The sequence below is a fragment of the Lithobates pipiens genome, unplaced genomic scaffold, assembly GCF_037356315.1.
Source record: "Lithobates pipiens isolate NorthernLeopardFrog02 unplaced genomic scaffold, aLitPip1_a1.2 Scaffold_10, whole genome shotgun sequence".
In the NCBI taxonomy this organism is placed as follows: domain Eukaryota; kingdom Metazoa; phylum Chordata; class Amphibia; order Anura; family Ranidae; genus Lithobates; species Lithobates pipiens.
The window spans coordinates 26,575,566-26,600,549 of NW_027507686.1; the positions used below are offsets into that span (position 1 = coordinate 26,575,566).

The 24,984-nt window shown below is 45.7% G+C and overlaps 1 protein-coding gene across 1 annotated transcript in view; it reads left to right on the forward strand.

The window, feature by feature from the left end:
* Nucleotides 1-12,147, forward strand: part of MTHFSD (methenyltetrahydrofolate synthetase domain containing) — a gene marked incomplete in the record, with an annotated part of 17,894 nt that extends 5,747 nt beyond the window's left edge. The window contains 7 exon segments of the mRNA XM_077453148.1: nucleotides 2,338-2,451; nucleotides 2,990-3,047; nucleotides 3,050-3,102; nucleotides 5,119-5,209; nucleotides 5,590-5,702; nucleotides 7,625-7,750; nucleotides 9,756-12,147. Of these exon segments, the coding sequence (XP_077309274.1) occupies nucleotides 2,338-2,451; nucleotides 2,990-3,047; nucleotides 3,050-3,102; nucleotides 5,119-5,209; nucleotides 5,590-5,702; nucleotides 7,625-7,750; nucleotides 9,756-10,226 (1,026 nt within the window).
* Between the last annotated feature and the right edge of the window lie 12,837 nt (nucleotides 12,148-24,984).

The following is a 24,984-nucleotide window of genomic DNA, read 5'->3' on the forward strand; positions in this document are numbered from 1 at the left end:
GTATCCCCCTCCCCCTCTGTCCTGCACCCTTCCTTGCCCAATCTCCCTTAAGATATAACCACATCAGCCCCAGAAGGATTTACTCCCTTAATGATCAGGCTATTTTTGCGATACGGCACTGCGTCACTTTGAGGCCTCATTCACACCTCATTCACACCTCATTCACACCTCATTCACACCTCATTCACACCTCATTCACACCTCATTCACACCTCATTCACACCTCATTCACACCTCAAGCCTGAAGCTACAAAACACTTGGTGGGGAAAAAAATATCAATGATTCTCTATGGAGAAGGTTCACGTCTCCACTCCAAAATGGCTGAAACTCAAACAAGTTCTGGAGCTTTTCTTTTTAGGCAGATTACATTTTTCTTCTTTTTACATTGGTGACCGTTTGACCTGTGCAAAATTGCGGTGAAAAAGCGCGACTTTCTGCCTGAAAACGAAAACACTCAGGTGTGAACGCAGCCTTACTGACAATAGCGTGCTCGTGCGGCGCTGTGCTCAAACAAAATTGACATTCCTTTTTTTTCCCCCCACAAATAGAACTTTCTTTTGGTGGTATTTGATCACCTCTACGGTTTTTAAAGCGGAGGTCCACCCTAAAGTGGACCTTCCGCTCATCGGAACCCTCCCCCCCTCCGGCGCCACAATTGGCACCTTTCAGGGGGGAGGGGGGTGCAGCTACCTGTACAGTACAGGTATCTGCACCCACTTCCGGGATAGCTCTCTGCTGAAAGGGGCGTACATTACGCCCCTTTCCGAAGGTCCCCCGCTGCCTGCTGGGAAACACACAGATCCCAGAGGCAGCGGGTCCATTCTTATTGCGCAGCGCGACTCGCGCATGCGCAGTAGGGAACCGGGAAATGAAGCCGAAAGGCTCCACTTCCTGATTCTCATACCCAAGATGGCGGCGGCAGCACCCGAGAGACGATCGAGAGATCGGCTTCGGGTGCCGACATCGCGGGCGCGCTGGACAGGTAAGTGTCACTATTTTAAAAGTCAGCAGCTGCAGTATTTGTAGCTGCTGGCTTTTAAAAAAATAAAAATAAAAAATGCGGACTCCCGCTTTAAAAGACAGAAAATTTGGAAAAAAAAGCAATGTTTTTTTACTTTTTGTTAAAATAATTTTTCCAAAACCATATATAAAAACAAATGTATTCCTTAAGTTTACGCCAAATATATATATATATATATATATATATATATATATATGTATATATATATGTGTGTGTGTATATATATATATATATATCTATATATATATATATATATATATATATTTTCTTCAACTTATTTTTGGTAAAAAAAAATTCGCAGTAAGCATATATTGATTGGTTTGTGCAAAAGTTATAGCGTCTACAAAATAGGAAATAGATTTATGGCATTTTTAATTTTTTTTTTTTTTACCAGTAATGATAGTGATCAGTGATTTTTAGCAGGACTGCGGCATTGCAGTGGACAGATCGGACGCTTGACATTTTTGACACTTTTTTTTTTTTTTTTTTTTTTTTTTTTTTGGGAACCAGTGACATTATTACAGTAATCAGTGCTAAAAATATGCACTGTCACTGTGCTAATGACACTGGCAGGGAAAGGGTTGACATCGGCGATCAAAGAGTTAAATGTGTTCCAACTGTATGGGGGACTGTGTGATCTCCCCTGTCAGAACAGAGTTCAGCTTTAACACAGGCAGATCCCCGTTCTGTCGCTGCAGGGAAAGATGGCGGGTGGCAAGCAGACAATGAGTCCACCCCACCCACTGATTGGCTCCCCCCGCTGGCCAGTGGATGCCCACAAAATAGAGTTCCCAAACCCAACGTAAAATGACGGCGATTTGCGGGAACGAGCCGACCTTCTGCAGTACAATGACTGCGTCAGGTAGGCTTGTGGTTGACTCCAGCCAAAACGTATTTCATTCTACAGGGAGCAGTGAAGGGTTAAAGCCTCTGCCAGGTTTTTATGCTGAGCCGTCATGATTGAAATAACTGAAATCCAATGAATGAAAAAGGGGCGGGCCAGGAACAGTCAGGCTGGGGAGGAAAGAGCTAGATGGCAGTGGATGTCCTCCAGCCAGGAAATGAGGCACGCTCTGACTTGCTGCAGCTTCTAATGCACATTGTGAGAAGCTCACAGTGTGCAGTGAAATCAAAGTAAGCCATTTCAGTCCAGGAGAGGAGCCGGTACAACCGAAGGATGGAGGTCAGCTATGACTAAAGGGAGCCAATCAAAGAAGTCAAATGTTGGGGTTCACATTCACTTTAATTAAAGAATGTCATATAAAGTGTATATATATATATTTTTTTCATTTATATATCTCCTGTTGGTGTCCAGGGGGCCGCACAAGCCTGTGAGAGGTTGAGGGGCTTGCAGGAGTTCCAGGGGGCGACGAACATTAAGATAAACCCCGACACGCCGCAGAAGCACGCACGCTTCCTCACCCTGGAAGTAAGTAACCGACTTTCCCTCTCTGTCTAGAATTCCTGGCAGGCCGGCCAGAACATCGCCTCCCTGGGGGTCTTCCAAACAACGCGGGAGGTTAAGGTGGACCCTGACAAGCCCCTGGAAGGAGTGCGACTGGCGGCTTTGCAGGTATGGTGAGCCGAAATCCATAGCAGATCCATAACTCCACATCGGAGACTCCCATTCTAATTCTTGTTCCTGGTCGTATATGAAATACTATCTCAGCTAATAAGTAGATCTCTGGTTATTCCCTATGTTTTCCATCGCCATCTAGTGGCCATAATGCGTTATTTCAGGAAAATATCCCATTATGGCCACTAGATGGAGCTGATGATCATAGCAAATCGGAAATTCACACAGCATTTTTTTTTTTTTTAATCCGCCACAGAGAGTTGACAAATATGCTGACGTAAATTTCCATTGCATAATTTAGGGGGGTGGGCATGCAATTCACTGGCCTTTAGAATTACAAGTCCTATCACACACTTTGGAATGATATCGGTCTGTTCCTTATTGTCTGCAGGCTCATAAGACGTTGTTGGTCCCCACACCACGCCTCCGCTCCGGCCTCTTCAACAGGATCACCCTCCCCCTGGGGCCACCAAAGAGATTCTGAGGATCTGCTCCACCTCACAGGTAGGAAAACCCTTTAAATCTTAACTTCAGTCTTGCACAGTTGTACCGGCTCCTCTCCTGGACTGAAATGGCTTACTCTGATTTCACCGCACACTGTGAGCTTCTCACAATGTGCATTAGAAGCTGCAGCACGTCAGATAGAGCCCCGCCTCATTTCCTGGCTGGAGGATGTCCAGTATCTTCCAGCCCTTTCCCCGTCCAGGTGGCATGGAACATGGGTCACCTGACTCCACCCGAATATATAGGCTCTCCCAGCAGGCCAAGGGATTCAGAAAAACCCCTGCCCAAAAGCTGAGATACCCCATATACCCATATCCTGACCTTGGGTTGCCCTTCTCATATCTAATCCCACCAAGTACCCAGCCACTTAGTGGTAGAAGAGAAAAGTACAACAAGTTCAAACTTAAGAGAAAATCAATGGATCTCTATCAGTTAACCAGGACAACAACTCCTGGCAAGTAAATTTGTGGGGAGTAACCCTGCCTAAACTCCAGGGTGCTACAACTGTATGGATTTCAGTTCTTGCCATCATGGAGGCTCAGCATCGCATGTGGGTGTTACCTGCATGCAAATACAGCCTGCCTAGGAACGCCCACTCCTCCAGATTGACACCCGCCCATCAAGGCATTTTGGTATTTGCATAAACAAACCAAACATAAGAGCGCAAGTGATGTCGGAAGTTTATAAGTTCTATATTATGTCCAAAATCCTCTTTAAAATAATACCTTAGTCCATATTAAGGGCCCAAAGAGAAAAGAATAATACAGGGTGGGTCCAAGATTTTTTTTCCTTTTGGACCCTTAATATGGACTAAGGCACTATTTACCACTTGCCGACCAGTGACGTACTGGTACATCGCTGGACTTTGAGAGCTGATGCCAGGATGATGCCAGCAGGTATTGTCTTCAGCCAGCGGCTAATATCCCAAGCTTTGAACATCTCACGGAGCTCTGTTCAATACATCATCCGAAAATGGAAAGAGTATGGCACAACCGCAAACCTACCAAGATATGGCCGCCCACCTAAACTGACCGGCTGGGCAAGAAGGGCATTCATCAGAGAAGCAGCCAAGAGGCCCATGGTAACTCTGGAGGAGCTGCAGAGATCCACAGCTCATGTGTGAGAATCTGTCCACAGGACAACTATTAGTCGTCTCTCCACAAATCTGCCCTTTATGGAAAAGTGTCAAGAAGAAAGTCATTGGTGGAAGAAAGCCATAAGAAGTCCTGTTTGCAGTTTGCGAGAGGCCATGTTGGGGACACAGCAAACATGTGGAAGAAAGTGCTCTGGTCAGATGGGACCAAAATTTAACTTAAAAGCAAAACACTATGTGTGGTGGAAAACTAACACTGCACATCACCCTGAACACACCATCCCCACTGTGAAGCCAGCAGCACTGCGGGGCCAACATGGGCAAAGCCCGGGCAGTAAGAGGAATGGTCATTGCACATAGTGATTAGGGTGTGCCCCGGCACACCTGGCACATCCCCTGCGCACGCCTATGAGAGAGATTAAATGTTACTTTGTATCTCTCTATTGGTGAATAACTTGGCCAATAGCAGAATTGTAAGAATTTCTCTGCTCCTGTGGTTCTAACGCCTAAACAATTTTTTACCTTAATGAATGCATTAAGTCATTGGTCATCAACCCTGTCCTCAGGACCCACTAACAGGCCAGGTTTGCAAGATAACTGAGATACATCACAGGTGATATCATGTGCTGCTCAGTGATTGCAGTATTCTAGTCTGCATCTCCTCCAAGGTAATAGATAAAACCTGGCCTGTTAGTGGGCCCTGAGGCCAGGGTTGAGGACCAGTGAATTAAGGTAACAAATGTTTAGGCATGGGACGTTGTCCCTCACAAACCCACTAGAAGATTATGTGCCCTTGTAATGCATTTTTTCCAGCACAGATAGATTTCTATGTTGGATAACAGGGATTGTGATATGTCACTTCTGCACACAGGTATTTCTTCTTTTAATCCTCCTGTGTTATGTATTGTTTTCCTTATTTGCAGGGTGTGCGGGATTACAGCGTCCCCCTGGGGCTGGACGCTGCAGTGCAGGTGGATCTGGTAGTGGTGGGTTCCGTGGCGGTGTCGGAAAAAGGTAATCGTCCAGTTCAGCCTACCTGATGGGTTTACTTCCTCTTTGTTTTCCTGCTAAGGTAAAGCATGATGGGTTACTATGCATCACTTACCTGACACAGGAGGCAGCGATGACACCGCTGTCCCCTCTTCCACGGAGCCTCCATCTTCATTCTGTGTATCGTGGCTCCGGAGCTGTGATTGGCCAGTGCTGCGATGATGTCACTCCCGGGAGCAGCCAGTAATGGCATATCGCCGTTAGCAGCGGCATGCTCAGTGTGTGTATGTGTGTGTATATATATATATATATATAACATATTTATTTTTTATTTTTTTACTTTAAGTCCAGTAAATTGTCTGGTCCACCCCACCTAGTTCGGTAACTTTCTCTCTCCTCCCCAGGGTGGCGGATCGGAAAAGGAGAGGGGTTTGCAGACATGGAATACGCCATGATGGTGGCCATGGGGGCGGTGACGGATCAAACCATCGTAGTCACTGTTGTTCATGACTGTCAGGTGAGCGAGACATTTAAGGGGAACCCATCTTTGGGATATCATTGTTTTAAAGCTGAACTTAACCCAAGGACAAAAATGTAATATATTGCAGAGTACCAGTTCTTAGATTTGGCAACTTTCTTTTTGCAGGCTAAGAACTATTTCAGCAATTCCCAAAAAGCCTGTTGATCCTGCCAGAAATACTTTGTGTCATCCACCTTCTGTAAATGACTAGTCAAACCCCCCCGGTCCAGCCTCGCTGACAACTATGACTCTCGCAGTAGTTATAATACAGGGAGGGTTGTCATTTTAGGACAGTTACTGGCAGGATCACCAGCTGGAAATAAAGGGAGGAGGGCTGAAAAAAGAAAATGAATGCAGAAACCTAAGGCATCCTATTAGAAATCATATGCCCTCTCAGGGCCCCCTAGTACCCCACAGTTGGCGGCTCTACAATGTGCACCCCCTGTACAGATCACCGGCATGTGACAGAGTGACATCGGTCCTGAACACGGAGAGGCACTGCCCACCAGTGCCACCTACAGGTGCATATCGGTGTCGCCTACCAGTACCCTTCAGTGCTGCCTCATCAGCGCACATCAATGAAGGTGAAAAATGACCTGTTCTTTAAAAAATGTATAACAAACTATTAAACTTAATATTTTTATTTATTTTTCCCAAAATTTTCCGTCTTTTTTGGTGTTATATTTTGCGGGGGGGGGGGGGAGCCCAGTGGGGATTAAATACCACCAAAAGAAAGCTCTATTTGTGTGAAAAAAATTATAAAAATTTAATGTGGGTAGAGTGTTCCATGACCGTGCAATTGTCATTCAAAGTGTGGGAGCGCTAAAAATTGGCCTGGGCATGAGGGGGGTATAAGTGCCCTGTAAGCAAGTGGTTAAATACCACCAAAAGAAATCTCTAGTCTAATCTTGTCATTCAAAGTTTGACCTCGCTGAAAATTGGCCTGGGCAAGATGGGTGTGAACATGTCCGGTATTGAAGTGGTTAAACAGTGTCTTACGAGTCTCGGGCAAACTGCAAATCTAGAAATCGCAGCGAGCGCACATAACTAGCAGATGTTGAATACTCCATGACAAGCTTTACATTATCCATAACTATAAAGGACAACATTCATATTTCGGATCCAGAGAGGTTAAAGTAAGGGGATTAGAAAGCCATTTTGGTTTTGATTTGTAAGTGCTTGCTATAGCCGAATGCCGGGAGGGTGCCCATGGATGTCCTTCCGTAATCGCACTGCCCGCGTGCTCTGCGATTGTTGCATGTTGGCTGATCACATATCGGGGTAAAGGGCCAATCTCAGCTGATCGCACACAAGCTGGTTGGTTATTGGCTTTTTTTCTTCTCTCACCCACAGCATGAGGAGAGAAGATGAAAGCCAAGGACCGTCTTCTGTTACAGGGACATCGGTCCCAACAGTGCCCACCACCAGTGCTGCTAACTAGTGCCGCCTCATCAGTGCCCCCTCATGAGTGTCCATCAAGTGCAACCTCATCAGCGCACATCATTGAAGGAAAAAAAATTGGCTGTTTGCTAAATGTTATAACAATGTATGAAAAAAAAAAGTTTTTTTTCAAAATTTTCTGTCTTATTTTGTTTAGCAAAAAATTAAAAAAGACAGTGGTTAGTAAATACCACCAAAAGAAAGCTCTATTTGTGTGAAGGAAAAAAATAAAATGATAAAAATTTATGAGAAATTCAAAGTGTGAGAACGCTGAAAGCTGCAAATTGGCCTGGCCAGGAAGGGGGTGAAAGTTGCCGGTAGGCAAGAAGTTAAACTTAAATCTAACACATGTGGGTATAGGAGCCGGATTGTGTGTGTTTTATAGAATAGGAGGATGCATCCTATGCGGGTCCCTGGGGTGAACCTATTGTACCTGTACTATAATTGGACCTCCTTATCTTTTACTTCTGCTTTCTAAGGTGCTCGATATCCCGGAGGAGCTGCTGGGTGACCATGACCTGACCGTAGACTACATCCTGACACCCACCCGGGTGATAAAGACGGACTGTGCTCGCCCCAAGCCAACAGGGATCATTTGGTCTAAGGTCTGTTGTGTTTGCTTCTGAACAAGATGACAGAATCTTATGGAATATTTATGTTGTCGGGTTAAAAAAAAAAAAAAAGATGTCCATTGAGTTCAGGCAAAAGATATAAAGTCCGATTTCTTGTCTCCCCTTCAGTCTTGCCCAGTTGTACCGACTCCTCTCCTGGACTGAAATGCTTTACTCTGATTTTACCGCACACTGGGAGCTTCTCACAATGTGCATTAGAAGCTGCAGCAAGTCAGAGAGCTCGTCTCACTTCCTGGCTTGAGAACATCCAGCATCATCTATCTCTTTCCTGCCAGTCTGGTTGTCCTTGACACACCCTTTTTATCCTTTTTGGATTCCAGTCCTTTCAAGCATGGAGGCCCCGCATCACATGTGGATATTGCCTATGGCAGCCTGCATGCAAATGCTACCTTCCTAGAAATGCCCACATCTCCAGATCAACCAAAGTTCTAGAAAACAGGTGGTTATGGGCATAATAACTGCTAGACAACAGGAGAGAATGAGCATGGAAGATGCTAGACAACCGGGGGATATGGGCATGAAAACTGCCAGACAATGGGGGGGATATGGGCATGAAAACTGCCAGACAATGGGGGGGATATGGGCATGAAAACTGCCAGACAATGGGGGGGGATATGGGCATGAAAACTGCCAGACAATGGGGGGGGATATGGGCATGAAAACTGCCAGACAATGGGGAGGGGGGGGGATGCGATATGGGCATGAAAACTGCCAGACAACGGGGGGTGTATGGACATGAAAACTGCCAGCCAGACAACGGGGGGGGGTATCAACACTAATATACAACAGGGGTGTGGGCAGAAAACACTTATAGAAAACAGGATATGGTCAAAAAAGTAGCGGTGCACCGAAATATAAGATCCGGTACCAAAAATTCAGGATGCACGTGGCCGAAAACTAGAATAAAAAAAAAAAAATTTTCAATGCAAAAATGTCAGGCACATTAAAGTCAATGGGATGCAATTTTTTTATATTAAAGTTAATTGGCAGCTTTTTTTATCGGCAAAATGTTGATAACCCCATCATCGGCCAATCCTTTTCGGTGGCCGATATATATCGGTGCATCCCTACAAAAAGAAGTGTCCGTCTAAACAACGGGGGGTGGTGGTTATGGTCATGTAAACTGCCACACAATGGTGGTAAAGGCGGGGGGAGGGGGGAATCGTGACAACTGACTGCTAGGCAATGGGGGAGAATCATGAGAACTGACAGCTAGACAGTGGGGAAAGAAGGATCCCCTGGTGTATGTAATACCTAAATTGGGACCTGATAGTAGTGCCGGGTCGCCTCCATAGGATAATTGAAGAAAAGAACGGCTGTACGATAAAGTTGATCCAGGGAAAATCCGATTGCCTCTTGGGGGATCAGGAAGGAATTTTCTTTCCCTGCTGTAGCAAATTGGCTTATGCTCTGCTGGGGTTTTTTGTCTTCCTCTGTATCAACTGTGGGTATAGGATTGGGTATATGGGATTGTATGATGATATTTTTTATTTATTTTTATAGTTGAACTATTATGGTTGAACTTTTTTCAAACGGATTAACTATGTAACATCCAGGTTCCAAAATGCCTTTATTTGAATTCGCCGTGATAACACCAAGGACTAAGGATGAGCTCCGGGGTGTTCGCACACTCCACGTGCATCAGGAAGACGGCACAGCGCTGCGCTAATCGCAGGCAGTGAGACATTTCCCCGATGCACGGCTGCAGAGATGCGAACACGCCGGAGCTCATGCCTACCAAGGACACCAAAAAAGCAGTCGCGTAGACGCGTTTCACTCAACGTGTGCCCAATCATTACAATAACTATCCTGGCTGACAAAGCTTATATAAGACCACTCTTGCATCAACAGGTGCTTATTGAGCGATTTTCAAATAAAGGCATTTTGGAATCGTTCTTCTTTTCTTCAGCTGGTGTATGGGCATGGCTATTGCTAGACCATAGGGGTGTGTGAATGAAAACTATTTTTTCTTGTGTAGATAAGCCATGAGATGATGGCGAAAATTCCGATCCTGAAGAAACTTTGGGACAAAGAACGGCTTCTGGGGAAGGACGTGACGCTGAAAGATGAGCCGGATTCTTCGGTGAAGAGCACCGATCATACCTCCCCCTCTCCATACACCAATAGAGAGGCGCGCCCTCCACATGTGCGACCAAAGGCAGCACCCGCCGACCACAAAGACAGCTCCGCTGTCTACATTGGTGATATCCCTTCTACTACACGGGTCAGTGAACTGAAGAGTATATTGAGGAGCCGGGACGCCTTTCCTCTCCAGCTCACCTGGCAGGGAGCCCAGCGCCGAGCCTTTCTGAACTACAGCGACCCAGACCACGCACAACTTGTGCTGGAAAAACTGGAAGGGTTAAATATAGGGGGTCACCCTGTAAGGGTGGAGATGGCTAGAGGTCAGCGGAGTAGAGGTGGCCTAGGTGAAGAGCAGAGAAAGTAAGCCAGGAAAATCTACATTTCATTGAATGCTTACAGACTGCATTGCTAAAGTTGGTGCACACTGACCTATAGCAATGAGCACAGCTCTGCCCACTTCCTGTGCAATGCATGGGGAGACGAGAGGTTTGTTGGTACAGGACACCCATGCCATTATGGACGGCAATCTAATTGCGGTCAATAGTTTTCATCCAGGTATTGCTGCAGCTTTACCCCCTACCTTAAGTGATCCTGGAACACGCCTGCTGGTAATGTCAGAGCACACTCTGGAGACTCGCATATACAAGCGTGATGTCAAAAAAATGCTTAGAAGTCTTTTATGCCATTGCTGATAACAGAAGGGCAGTCCATGCTTCAGGAAGTACACTCCACTGCCCTCTATGGAGCTGAAGTCTAGGCTTACCTTTTTCTTTTCTCTTTTTTGCTTCTGATCTACATGGTCATTCTCAGTTTTTTTTTTTTTCTGTCCTTTATCAATTTTGTTTGCCATATAAGATTGTGATATTTAGGGCTGACGTCAGTGAGTGTACTGCTGTTCTCAGGCATTATATAAATTTTTTTTTATAACTGGCATCCGTTTAGAGGTGCACCCTCAGAGCTGCCAATAGGGGGGGTACCAGGGGGCCTGATGTGGAGCATAGGGAGAACCATTACAGAACAATGCACTATGTCTGTGTCTCTCCCTTCAGCAGCTGAAAGACAGTTTCTCCTTCTCCCTCCCGCCTGCCTTTCAGCTGCTGGAGGGGAAGATACAGACACAGGATGTCCTTCTGTAATTGTCCTCTCGTCCCGCCACACTGATTTTCCCCCACCCTTCCTGGGCGGCCCACATCAGTTTCCCCCGCGTGCCTGTGTTTTTTAAAATAGTAAAAAATAAAAAAAACTTTACATTTTAGAAATTCTGTTTGGTACAGGCTGCATGGGGCCCCTTGATTTATAATGGCAGCCCTTTGCATCCTGGCTGGCCATTGGGTGCTGTGGGCTTTGGCTTTACATCAAGTGGTCATTTGTTACACTATTCACACCATGTCTGTTGAGCTGTATTATTATAATTTTTTTCTTAGCACCACCATGTATGGTGTGAACAGAGCACATAGAAAACAATTAAATCAGTATGTGGAGCTCAGCACAGGGGTGGTGCATTTTGCGGACCTGGACACCCAGGGATGGTTGTAACCCCTCATAAGACACAGGAGGTATTACAGATCTGGGATTCAAGTGAGGGATGGTGGGAACTCCTACCAGTAGGCACAGCAAATGTTTAGTCCTAGGAACTCAGCACAGAAATGGTGGGAACCCCTTTATAGTGGGCACAGCGGGGGTACAGACTCAGGAACTTGATCAATGCTCACTAATACAGTGGGGATCGAAAGTTTGGGCACCCCAGGTAAAAAATGTGTATTATTGTGCATAACGAAGCCAAGGAAAGATGGAAAAATCTCCAAATGGCATCAAATTACAGATTAGACATTCTTATAATATGTCAAAAAAAGTTAGATTTTATTTCCATCATTTGCACTTTCAAAATTACAGAAAACAAAAAAAGGCGTCTGCAAAAGTTTGGGCACCCTGAAGAGTCAATATCTTGTACTGCCCCCTTTGGCAAGTATCACAGCTTGTAAACGCTTTTTGTAGCCAGCCAAGAGTCTTTCAATTCTTGTTTGAGATATCTTTGCCCATTCTTCCTTACAATTTTGAATTAACATAAATGTTGTACATTGTACTCTGATACTGCCAGGGTAAGGGGAAAAAATAAATAAAAGGGGGGATAGTGATAAGGGCAAGGAATCTTTAACTGGTCGAACCGTGCTACGATTGGTATTACTCGTGACCTGCTCGTGTGATAGAGCCATAGATAAAGGCACAATAGAACAAAATATTTTTGATATAGACATATGCAATAAAATGAAGGGGTAGAGGAATAAGTGGCTGGCATGTTTTACATATATTGCCCAGGTATACCTCATATAACCGGCTGATCAGGGTTGGAGCGGTCTTGTATGGTAAGTTTTTCCCAAGGAGTTTGTGATTGAGCGTTTCAAGTACCAGTCAGTGTACCTAAATGGGTAGAGTATCGTTGAAATCTCGTTGGTATCATAGGTGTATTCAATACATTTTCTCCATCTGGTAAAAAATTGCGTGTTTGATCGGAAATTCGATAGGATTGTATCCAGTCCTCCGGGCTGCCAGGAGGCATAGATGAGTCCATTGGGTCGGAGTTGATTTGTTTGTTGCCAGTGATCCTTCGTGTTGGGAGTAGTACCCGAATAGCCATAAAATTGGGTCTTTGGTAAGCTTTACATTGCTGTCGACTTGAGTAATGTATTTGAGTACCGTTTCCCAGAATTTAGTGATCACTGGGCATTCCCAAAGACGGTGAAGTAAGGTAGGGTGATGAGAAGAGTACCAAGAGCATTGTGCTTGTGAGCGGTCGGATCCACTCATGCGAAAAGGAAGGTATGCCCTATGGATTATTTTGAAGTGGGTTTCCCTCCAAGTTTCCGCCGTAATGATTTTTCAAGATTTGATTATGGCCTTGAATAATTTTTTTCCGAAAGGTTGCTATCGCTGAGTATAGAAGACCACTTGCGAAAAGGCAGGAGATGATATTTGGTAGCTTGGTGCTCGATCAACTGCGAGTATAGCATAGAGATGGAGTAGGTGTTGTTTTAAATCATGAAGTCCAGGTAGGATTTTTGAAGTGAATCAGTTCTGGGTCCATAGCATGTCTTCAAAAAACGAACCACTTGGTGGTGGTGAAATAGGTGGGTCGGGGGTATGGAGTACTCCTGAGCCAGGTCGTGGAACGATTTGAACTGCCCTGAGGCGTTTCTAAATAGTGACTCCACTTTATTAAGTCCGAGCAATCCCCACGTTTTTGTATGCTTTGTACGTGGTGGAGGGTATAAACATGGGGTTTCCCTGGATCTGAAGGTGCCTTGAGATATTAGAGGGTAAACCTAGTAATTTCCTCGTCTCCCTCCAGGCGATCACTGTGTCTTAATGAGGATACTGGTTTTTAGGTGCAAAAGGAAGGCTTCTAATTGAGGCATGTAGGACTGCTGAGAGGGTATATGGGTATACCAGAGCCTTCTCTAGGTCATGATTTGAATAACGGGAATTTCCCGACAGCCAATTTAACCCCTGTCTGAGTAAACATGAAATATTGTAAAAACGTAGATTGGGCAACCCTGCTCCTCCCTCTATTTTCGGTAAACATAACTTCTGGAGGGCTATTCGTGTTTTTTTACCAGACCACAGAAAGGCGGTGAGTGAAGTATGTAACCTTTTGTATATCACTATGTTTCAATAAGAGTGGTATAGTCTGTAATGGGTAAAGCAGCCTTGCAAAGGATACCATCTTAAATAGGTGGCATCTCCCAAAGAGTGACGGGGGAAGGGTTGCCCAAACCTCCAACTCCTTTTCAATTTTGGTGATTATTGGTGGGAAATTCAGGGTGTATATAGAGGAGGGATCTCGACCAATATGAATTCCCAAGTAGGTAATGTGCTGGGTTGCCATCGCAAAGGGTGAAGATGTTTTCCATTTGGAGGCAAGGCGGGGGTTTAGGGTTATAATCTCGCTTTTATTATAATTCTGAAAAATGAGCAGAGTCGAAAGGCCGTTAAGAGTTCCTGTAGGCTATTAAAGTCAGCTGTAGGGTTAGATGAGAACAATAGAATATAATCCGCGAATAGGGCGGAGCGCATGATTTGGTTTCCTGTGGTGACACCACTAATACCTGCTGAGGAGTTGAGTATTTTGGAAAGTGGTTTAATTGCTAGATTAAATGGCGGTGAGAGAGAGGACACCCCTGCCTGGTCCCCTTTTTGGAGAGGTATCGTGTTGGAGATGAAGTCTGAGGTTGACAATTGTGCCGTCGGGGAATCATACATTTGATGTAGGAATTTTATGAATGGGCCCGTGAATCCGAATTGGGTGAGTACCTTGAATAGCCACGAGAAGCTTATGTTGTCAAAAGCCTTTCTCGGCGTCCAATGACATGATCGCAATATCTCGGTCGGGGTTTGCCTTTGCATATTCCAGGGCTATCAACACTTTGAAAATGTTCAGAGTTGCCGACCGCCCCTTGACAAATCCCGATTGAGCTGAGTGAAGTAGTGAGGGAAGGATTATAGCCAGACGCGATGCAATTATTTTTGTCAAAATTTTGGCATCAACATTAATTAGGGATATCGGCCTGTACGAACCTGGGTGAAGCAAATCTTTTCCTTTTTTTGGCAATAATTTTATGCATGCTTGTGAGCCCGACGGTAGATAAGTACCCCCTTCCCACATTGTGTTAAATACTCGAGTCAGCGTGCTAGGAATAAAATCAGTAGTCAGTTTGTAAAATTCTGCGGTGTACCCGTCCGGTTCTGGCGCTTTTAGAGTTGGCAGGGCCGCAATCGTCGCTTGAATATCTTTTAAAGTTATCGGAGCGTTCAGCAACTCCAGTTGGGTTGCGTCAAGTAGGGGGAGGGAAGCTCTAGCTAAGATGGATTCCGCGGTGGAAGAGTCTGTGTCTTTTGTGTAGAGGGAAGTGTAGTAATCAGTGAGAATAGAATTGATTTCTGTCGGAGAAGAGACTATGTGTCCGTCGGTGTGCCTAAGGGATGAGATGTGTGCGTGGGTTTTCTGGAGCCCCTGATTAAGCGGGACATGAGTTTGCCTGCCTTATTTCCATATTTATGTAATCGTAGTGAAAAATAGGAGGAATTGGTGGATTCTTGTTGCTCCATCCAGAAATCAAAGTTCTGTTTTGGCTAGTTGCCATGTTTTGATATTTTTTCCGCGTTTCGACAAAATGTTAGGTTGGCGTTCGCATGTCTCAATTGTTCACTAGCCCGTATGTAATTTTGTTTGGACTGTTTTTTAAATTGTGAGATGTAAGCAATGATCTTACCTCTCGGGAAGGCCTTGCCGGCCTACCAGAACAGGTTTGGATTGTCCAAGTGCGATTCATTTCGCCAGGGTGTATTCCTCCCCAGGAGGTCCGACGCGCATTCTTAAAGTCTTCACTATTGGCCAAATAGGAGGGAAAGCGCCATGTGGGGGGGGGGGGGCAATTGTTCGTTTGTCGAGTGCTATGAGTAAAGAGATGGGGTTGTGGTCAGAAATGACCATGTATGTCTACCTTGCTTATTGTCTTTAATAGGTTATGGGAAACAAAAAAGTAGTCTATGCGTGAGACTTATGGGGGGGTGAAAAGAATGTAAAATCACGGTCCGTCGGGTGTGACAAGCGCCATGCATCTAAGAATTGTATAGCTGACATAGCTCTGCCAAGTGGTGTCACCGTTTGAGTTAAGTCGGATGGTAGGATGCGTTGCGGCACAGAGGAAGTGCGATCCTCCAGGGTATTCATAACTGAATTAAAGTCCCCTCCCACTAAGTGAAGCGGCTCAGGGATCTCTGATATCCAAGATACTAACCCTTGGAAGAAAACGTTGTCAGGTGAATTGGGGGCTGTAATATTGGGGTTGTTTAACTCAAGTGTAGCACCCGCTAGCGAGACCAATCCACACCAGAAACTCAATTTCAGGGCTTTTTGACCCACTTTTATTAAAAAAAGGAAAAGAAAATGTCCATCAATAATTCCCACGCAAGGGTTTCAATTTCACAGTAGTAGTAAACGAAAAATACCAAGCCACCTGGCTTTATGGTCAGCAGTACTGCCGTTTGGGCTTTACCCTTCAGCCCTCTTGGCCATATAACAGAGATCACGTACCAGGACTGTACCTCCTTTTTAATCTCCCTTACTGCTCATCCCACAGCTTTGGGCCCTCTGACTACACCATGCAGACATGCATGCTTCTCCCTTGCTTGCCTGGACTCCTCGGGAGGGTGGAGCCCAGAACCCTGGTCGGGTGTCTAGAAATAAACCAACACACACCTGACCAGTCAGTGTGCTGGTGAATCCCAAAATCTGGACCCAGGATTGGGGATTTCATCCCACCCGGATCACTACGAAATCCCCGGGCTCCAGATCCCAAAACAGATTTTAGTAAATAATGAGGAAACTGAAACTCCTAACATTGCAAGCTCCCTGGAGCCCCTCAACCCGCCTGGTTGAAAATGCTGGGTCCGTACACTGGTGGGGTACCACACTACCATTTCAAATTTTTGTGTAAAAAGGATGGCAACTCCCGCCTTGCGACCCTCTGCAGGGGACCCATAAACTTCCCCTACCCACAGTTTCTGTAGTCGTGGCAAATCATGTATGGGAAGATGTCTCCTGGAGGAGGACCACATCAGCTTGAAGCCTTTTTAGATGACGCAAAATTTGCATTCGCTTGCTGGTAGAGCGAAGACCCTTAACATTCCACGAAATAATTTTGAGGGAGTTCTTGGCTATATTAGCCATAATCTGCAATTGGAGGGAATGCTGTGATTGTTCTCACCTTTAGGTGTATGGAGGGTGTATGCAGGTCACTGCATTGGGTGCACATAGGTCGAGAAACCTCAACAAATTCATATCTATACCAGGCAACCAGTGCAAGAGCATCAAATAAACCAAATAAACAATAGAGGGTTTGGGGTGTGATGAACAGATGAGGGGGTGAACTTAGAAATTGTGGTGACTTCACTTTTTTCCACATGTTACCTACATTTCAGAGATCATCCCCGCTTAGCACTGTTCCCTCATCTAGTAGTGGTCACAACGTCACAGGGGAAAGGTAAGTTGGGGGGGGGGGGGGGAAGAGAGGGGGTGAAATGGGAAGAGGGAGAGAGGGAATGAGGAAGGGTTAGAAGAGAAGGGAGTACAGAGGGATGGGCGGGCCCAGGGGTATACGCTAGCTCAGTGATGGCGAACCTTGGAACCCCAGATTTTTTGGAACTACATTTCCTATGATGCTCCACTACACTGCAGAGGGCATGAGCATCATGGGAAATGTAGTTCCAAAACATCTGGGGTGCCAAGGTTTGCCATCACTGCGCTAGCTGATTGAGCAGGCTTCATGTAAGTTTTGTCGAAACCTAGCAGTTAAAGGACTGGAAGAAGGGGGTATTACCCATTGATCCCGGCCGGGATTTAATTATTACTCAGTGCCCCTATGGGGGCTAACACAAGAACAACCGTAAGTATGTCCCCAGAGCTGCGGGGCATAGAACTAGCACTGGAAGGTAATGAAAATTAGCACTGTTCTGAAGAAAGTCAATGCTACAGCTAACAATAACAGATTAAAACAAATATAAAACGTATATAACACAGAGAGATCCCTATCGGACCAGTCTAAAAACTGTGCAGGGAGAAGAAACAGTAAATGGAACATGTAAACAAAATTGTTAGGTTACTATCCCAAAAGGAGAATTCAGTACCCGATCATATTTTTGTCCAACTCAACGGACCCGGTGCGATTATGTTGCCTGTTGGATCTGCGTTTGTACGGGGGCTTTTCCGGGGTAGTTTGAGTGCGGTGTGACAGCCGGGAGTCTTTAGACTTCCTGGAGGGAGAGTGGTCGCTCGAGGTCTTCTGAGGGGTATCCATCTCCGAGGGGTTATTGAAGCACTGGTCCGCTTCATCTGGGGATGTGAAAGAAAGGCGTTCTCCCGAGGGGGTTGTGACATGAAGAGTTGCTGGATACGCCAGGGTGAATTTAATCTGGTTATTGAACAGGGTGGAGCAGACCGCTGCAAATGCTTTACGTTGTTTCATCACCTCTGCGGAGTAGACGGCAAACGGCAATAGATTTGCACCGTTAAGGGAGAGAGATTTTTGAGTACGGAATTTCTGAAGAATAGTGTTTTTGTCCACCTAATTGAGGTACCTGACTATAGGGCTGCAACTAACGATTATTTTCATAATCGATTAATCGGCCGATTATTTTTTCGATCGTAATGTTCAATTTTTCCGTTTTTATTTAAAAGTAATAATGAAAAAACTGAGTGTTACACTCAAACTGCAGAATAAAAACCGTTTAACATTAGCATTACACAACTTTGCAGCAGTACAAAAACATTCTGAAAAAAGGTGAACTATAACTGTTTAAGAAACTTTGCATTTGAATGTAAAAAAGTTAACATGTTAACATGCTCAGGGCTAAGGCTGGCTCTCTTTTTACAAACGATGTTGCCTGCAGCAGAAAAGAGGCGCTCCGATGGAGTGGAGGTGCCTGGGATGCACAAGAAGGATTTTGCAAGTTTTGCCAAAGTAGGATATTTATCTTGGTTACCCTTCCACCAATTCAAAGGGTTTCCCTCCTTTGGAAGTGGCTTCTCAGCAAAATAAGCCTGAACTTAAAGCGGGAGTCCGCGTTTTTTAAAAGCCAGCAGCTACAAATACTGCAGCTGCTGACTTTTAAAATAGTGACACTTACCTGTCCAGCGCGCCCGCGAGGTCGGCACCCAAAGCCGATCTCTCGATCGTCTCTCAGGTGCTGCCGCCGCCATCTTGGGTATGGGAATCAGGAAGTGGAGCCTTTCGGCTTCATTTCCCGGTTCCCTACTGCGCATGCGCGAGTCGCGCTGCGCAATAAGGATGGACCCGCTGCCTCTGGGATCTGTGTGTTTCCCAGCAGGCAGCGGGGGACTTTCGGAAACGCCCCTTTCCGCAGAGAGCTATCCCGGAAGTGGGTGCAGATACCTGTACTGTACAGGTACCTGCACCCCCCTCCCCCTTGAAAGGTGCCAATTGTGGCGCCGGAGGGGGGGAGGAATCCAATGAGCGGAAGGTCCACTTTAGGGTGGACCTCCGCTTTCATTTCGGACATGTGTGTGAATATCCACCTCAAGTTGTCCCTTCCTTCTCTTCACTGCTGCCCCCAGACTCAAGGAGTATGTCAAGTAGAGAATGAGATGCTGACCCTGTTGATGTTGAAGGCTCAGCATCTCTAGTTACAGGCGACATGGTGGTCATTTGCTGCTGCACCAGCATCTCCCTTCTTAAAGCAAGTGCCTCTGTCTGTACTTTTGCCTGCACATTTATGATCTGTTCTGGTGATAAAAAAATTTGTCTTCTAAATCGTGGGTCCAGGGCAGAGGAAAGCATTACGGTGTTTGGGACGTGTTCAAGGATCCCCTTCCATCTGCTTTGAAGTTGGTCTGTTGCAGTAGCTTGGAAGCTCTTTAGTGGAGATGATTCATAAGAAGCACCTTCATTGGACCGCAATAGCCCCATTACCAGTGCTGGCACGGATGATAGGGTGACATATTCTTGGCCACTCATGAATACAGTGCAGCATTCGAAGGGCTTAAGAGCAGTGGAAAGTTCTTCAAGAATACTCCACTGGTCTGGTTTTAAGTCCAGATAATGTTTGCCTCTTTGTGTAACTGATGGGTCAGACAGAGTTGCAGTTACCGACCACCTTTTGTTCAATGAGTCGTTCGACCATATAGTAAGTGCTATTCCATCTTGTGCTTACGTCTTGAAGAACCTTTGCTCAGATGTACCCATTTTGCTTTTGTTTCTCCTTCAATTTGCTGCTGGCTAGCTCACTTTTTTTTAAATGTTCAACTAGTCCTCTTGCAGCAGCAACGGCTCTCTCAATTCCAGAATTCTTTACCGCAGCACCGATCACCAGCTGCAAGGTGTGGCCAGTGCAGCGGATACCGGCCCAGCCATGCTTGTCCGCCAGGATATTTGCAGCAGCCACAATATTTGCTCCATTGTCATGCACAATGGCAATTATTTTCTGAGCCGGAATTTCAAATTTTTCAGTGACCTCCTCCAACCATTCTGCAATGTTTGCTGCTGTATGTCTGTCTTCCAGAGGCATGGTAGTGAGGCAGATAGAAATCATCTTCCAATCCTCCGCTATGTAGTGGCATGTAATGCCAAGGAAAGCCTCAGTCGCTATACTTGTCCATATGTCTGCAGTAATGGCAATTCTGCTTTCATTAGCGCTGATGGCATCATTCACATTCTGAAATGCCTCCTGGTGCTTTCTCTCCACTAGTTTGGTAAAATGGGTTCTTGATGGTAAAGTATATCCAGGGTTCAGTACACTGATCATGCTTTTAAATCCTCGGTCTTCAACCATGGACAGTGGACGCATGTCGGTGACTAGCATTTTCATGACAGAATCTGTTAGACCCCTTTCACACCAGGGCGTTTTGCAGGCGCTATAGCGTTAGAAATAGCGCCTGCAATCCGCCCTAAAGAAGCTGCACCATTGTGTGTAGTGTGAAAGCCCCGAGGGCTTTCACACTACAGCGGTGCGCTGGCAGGACGTCAGAAAAAAGTCCTGCCAGCAGCTTCTTTGGAGCGGTGTGTTTACCGCTCCTCCACCGCTGCTCCCCATTGAAATCAATGGGGCAGAGCTGTAATGCCGCCGGCAAAACGCCGCTATTGCGGCGTATTGCCGGCGGTTTTAACCCTTTCGCGGCCGCTATCGGGGGGTAGAAGCGCCCCGCTAGCGGCCGAAATGCGCCACAAATCCGGCGGTAAAACGCCGCTAAAAATAGCGGCGTTTTACCGCCGACGCTATCAGCGGTGTGGTGTGAAAGGGGTCTTATAACTGCTGATTGTTGGGGAGTGCACGGACGATTTTGCTGCACAAACTCTATCATGGTGCGCAGTTTCTTTCTGCAAAGAAAAAGATAATATGATTAGTATGCAGGAAAAGCTATTTCTGTGTAACTCGCATATCATTTCAGGTTTAACTTACCGTCCCGATGTTTCATCTTCCACTGTGAACCCCACGTGTTTCCGTTTCATGTGCTCGTTCATCGTTGTTGTGCTTCCGTGCCATGCAAGTTCCGTTTTACAAAGTTTGCAGGTGACCACCTTCTTTACAGCATTTAAATTAAAATGCTCCCATGCCTTAGATTTGGGTCGCACACCCTTTTCTGAGGTCATTGAGTCAGCAGCATCCTCTGCCATTTTAATTTTTTTTGCAACTAGAAGTAAAAAAAAAAAAAAAAAATAAAAAAAAGTGCGTAGATGTGGTGTAATATTATGTATGTATTGTACAGTTTTATAAAAATAAGTGTTTCTTCAATATTTCTATGCACTGTTATTCAACACCAATGATAGGGCATTATCCCTCCCACTGACACCAATGACGGGGCGCTATCCCTCCCACTGACACCAATGACGGGGCGCTATCCCTCCCACTGACACCAATGACGGGGCGCTATCCCTCCCACTGACACCAATGACGGGGCGCTATCCCTCCCACTGACACCAATGACGGGGCGCTATCCCTCCCACTGACACCAATGACGGGGCGCTATCCCTCCCACTGACACCAATGACGGGGCGCTATCCCTCCCACTGACACCAATGACGGGGCGCTATCCCTCCCACTGACACCAATGACGGGGCGCTATCCCTCCCACTGACGGGGCGCTATCCCTCCCACTGACGGGGCGCTATCCCTCCCACTGACGGGGCGCTATCCCTCCCAATGACGGGGCGCTATCCCTCCCAATGACGGGGCGCTATCCCTCCCAATGACGGGGCGCTATCCCTCCCAATGACGGGGCGCTATCCCTCCCAATGACGGGGCGCTATCCCTCCCAATGACGGGGCGCTATCCCTCCCAATGACGGGGCGCTATCCCTCCCAATGACGGGGCGCTATCCCTCCCAATGACGGGGCGCTATCCCTCCCACTGACACCAATGACGGGGTGCTATCCCTCCCACTGACACCAATGACGGGGCGCTATCCCTCCCACTGACACCAATGACGATAGCTGCTACCTTTTTTTCACACTCTGTGTGCAGCTCGGCTCAGTGTCCTCCTCACAGATTCTCTCCCTCGCCTCTCTGTTCCCTCAAGGCAGCAGCGGGCGGGGCTGAGATCTGTGTGAATGATCATCATATGACATCAGCGAGGAGGAGAGGCGCGCCGCGGACGTGCAGCGGCGAGTGCGTGCCTGGTCACAGAGAGCGCCGCCGAGGACACAGGACGGATGACATAGGAGGAGAGGGTTTATTTCGTTTTTTTTTCAAGGAACATACAGGCGGAAGGTGCGGACCAACTAATCGATAATGAAAATCGTTGACAACGATTTTCATTATCGATAATATCGATTAATCGTTGCAGCCCTACCTGACTATCACCGCTCTGGGCTTGCTTCTATGTTCCTCTTGTTGGCCAATCCTATGCGCTCCTTCCACTACACATGGTGTGTGCAATCCCAGTTGCTCGGGAATGTGTTTGGCGCAGATTTCCATGAGCTGAGTTGATGGTACAGTTTCTGGCAAACCAATAATCCTCAGATTGTTTCTCCGTGCGCGGTTCTCCAAATCTTGGAGTTTATCCAACATGTCTCTATTAGCATTAGAGAGGCGCGCTAGAGCTGCAGCCTGAGCCGAAGCATCATCCTCCAGCATGGAGATTCTATCTTCTGACTGACAGGCGCTGTGCTTGGTTTTGAATATCCTTGTGAATCTGATCCAGTGCGCTGTGTACGGCGGTATCTATGCTGGCAGTCAGCGCCGGTGTCAGTAGAGCTACCACCGCCTGTGCTATCCCCTCCGGGGATGATGAGTCCCCATGTGCTGCATTCGGCCAGCATGGCACTGTGTCTCCGGGGCTAGGGGCGGGCGCCATATTCGCCGCGGCCGCTGCTGGGTCTGCGGGAGGCTGTGTGGCTTCAAGTGCTGGTCGGTTGTGGGATTTCTCCACAAACCGATCCATCTTCACTGCTGCCGGTCTCTGGGTGAGGGAGGGGAGGGCCCCTGTGAACGTCTGCCGCTATTTTAGAATGATTTTTGTGAGGGGTACAGCGGGAGCGCTCTCCTCTTACATCCTCTCCATGCGGCGCCGGAACCGGAAGCCCGCACTGCTCTTTTAAGGTCTATCCATAGATTTTCAATAATGTTCAGGTCAGGAGATTGTGAAGGCCATGGAAAACCCTTCAGTTTACGCCTCTTGATGTAATCCCCCGTGGATTTTGAGGTGTGTTTAGGATCATTATCCATTTGTAGAAGCCATCCTCTCTTTAACTTCCGCTTTTTCACAGATGGGATCAAGTTTCCATCCAAAATTTGCTGAAATTTTATTGAATCCATTTTTCCTTCTACTCGTGAAATGTTCCCTGTGCCACTGGCTGCAATACAACCCCAAAGCACGATTGATCCACCCCCATGCTTAACAGTTGGACAGAGATTATTTTCATTAAATTCTGTGCCCTTTCTTCTCCAAACGTACCTTTGCTCATTCCGGCCAAAAAGTTCTATTTTAACCTCATCGGTCCACAGAACTTGTTTCCAAAATGTCTCAGGCTTGTCTATATGTTCATTTGCAAAGTTCAAACGCTGATTTTTGTGGTGAGGACGTAGAAGAGGTTTTCTTCTGATGACTCTTCCATGAAGACCATATTTGTACAAGTATCTCTTTATAGTGGAATAGTGTACCACAACTCCAGTGTCTGCCAGATCTTTCTGGAGGGATCGTACAGTCAAACGTGGGTTTTGAATTGCTTTTCTCACAATCCTGCGAGCTGTTCTGTCTGATATTTTTCTTGGTCTTCCAGATCTTGCTTTAACTTCCACTGTTCCTGATGACTGCCATTTCTTAATTACATTCCGAACAGAGGATATTGACATCTGAAAACGCTTTGCTATCTTCATATAGCCTTCTCCAGCTTTGTGAGCGTCAACTATTTTCAGTTTCAGTTTTCTAGACAACTGCTTAGAAGAACCCATGGTGCTGATTGTTGGGGCAAGGTCAGATGAGTCTGGCCATTTAAAACCTTTGAGATTGACATCACCTGGTCTTCCCAGACGATGATTGAGAACAATCCATGACACTGGCAGGTCTCAGCTTTGCAAAGGGGACATTGCATGCTATAAATTCTGCAGGGTGCCCAAACTTTTGCAGACGCCATTTTTTTGTTTCCTGTAATTTTTGAAAGTGTAAATGATGGAAATAAAATCTAACTTTTTTTGACATATTATAAGAATGTCTAATCTGTAATTTGATGCCATTTGGAGATTTTTTACATCTTTCTTTGGCTTCGTTATGCACATTAATACACATTTTTACCTGGGGTGCCCAAACTTTCCCCACTGTAGTTCCCAAGAGACAAAAACTGTCAGTTTAAAGGCTGCATCCACCAAAAGCTGAAGTAATAACTTTTAGTGGACTGACCATTTTAAAATGAGTTTTTTGCTTTGCTTTGTTTTTTTTTGTTTTTTGTGTGTGATAATTGCACGATTAAAGTTTTTATTTTTCCAAAGAGTATTGGGTTAGGGGAGCACTGCAGGGATATTTTTCTCCTATAGATCTGACCTCCTGTTTTCCTTTTTTTATTGTTTTTGGTTTTTTTTTTTTTTTTTAGTTCTGTTTCTATAATGTATTTATTGTGTTGGGAGAAGGTTCTGGTTTATGTTTCATTCAATAGCTCATCTGCTAATAAAATGTTTTACATTGAATGCCATAGACAAATGTGGATTTTTTAAATTTATTTTATGACTATAGTTTTCATTATTTAACCACTTAAGCCCCGGACCATTTGGCTACCCAAAGACCAGAGCACTTTGTCGCTTTAACTGACAATGACATGGTGCTCAAACAAAATTGAAGTCCTTTTTTTTTTTTTTATTTCCCCCACAAAAAGAGATTTCTTTTGGTGGTTTTTGATCACCTCTGTGTTTGTTTTTTTTTATTTTTTGCGCTATAAACAAAAGAATAGCGACAATTTTGAAAAGAATGCATTATTTTTTTTTTACTTTTTGCTATAATAAATATCCCCTAAAAAATATATAAACACTTTTTTTCATCAGTTTAGGCCGATATGTGTTCTAAATATTTTTGGTAAACAAAAATTGCAATAAGTGCTTATATATTGGTTTGCGCAAAAGTT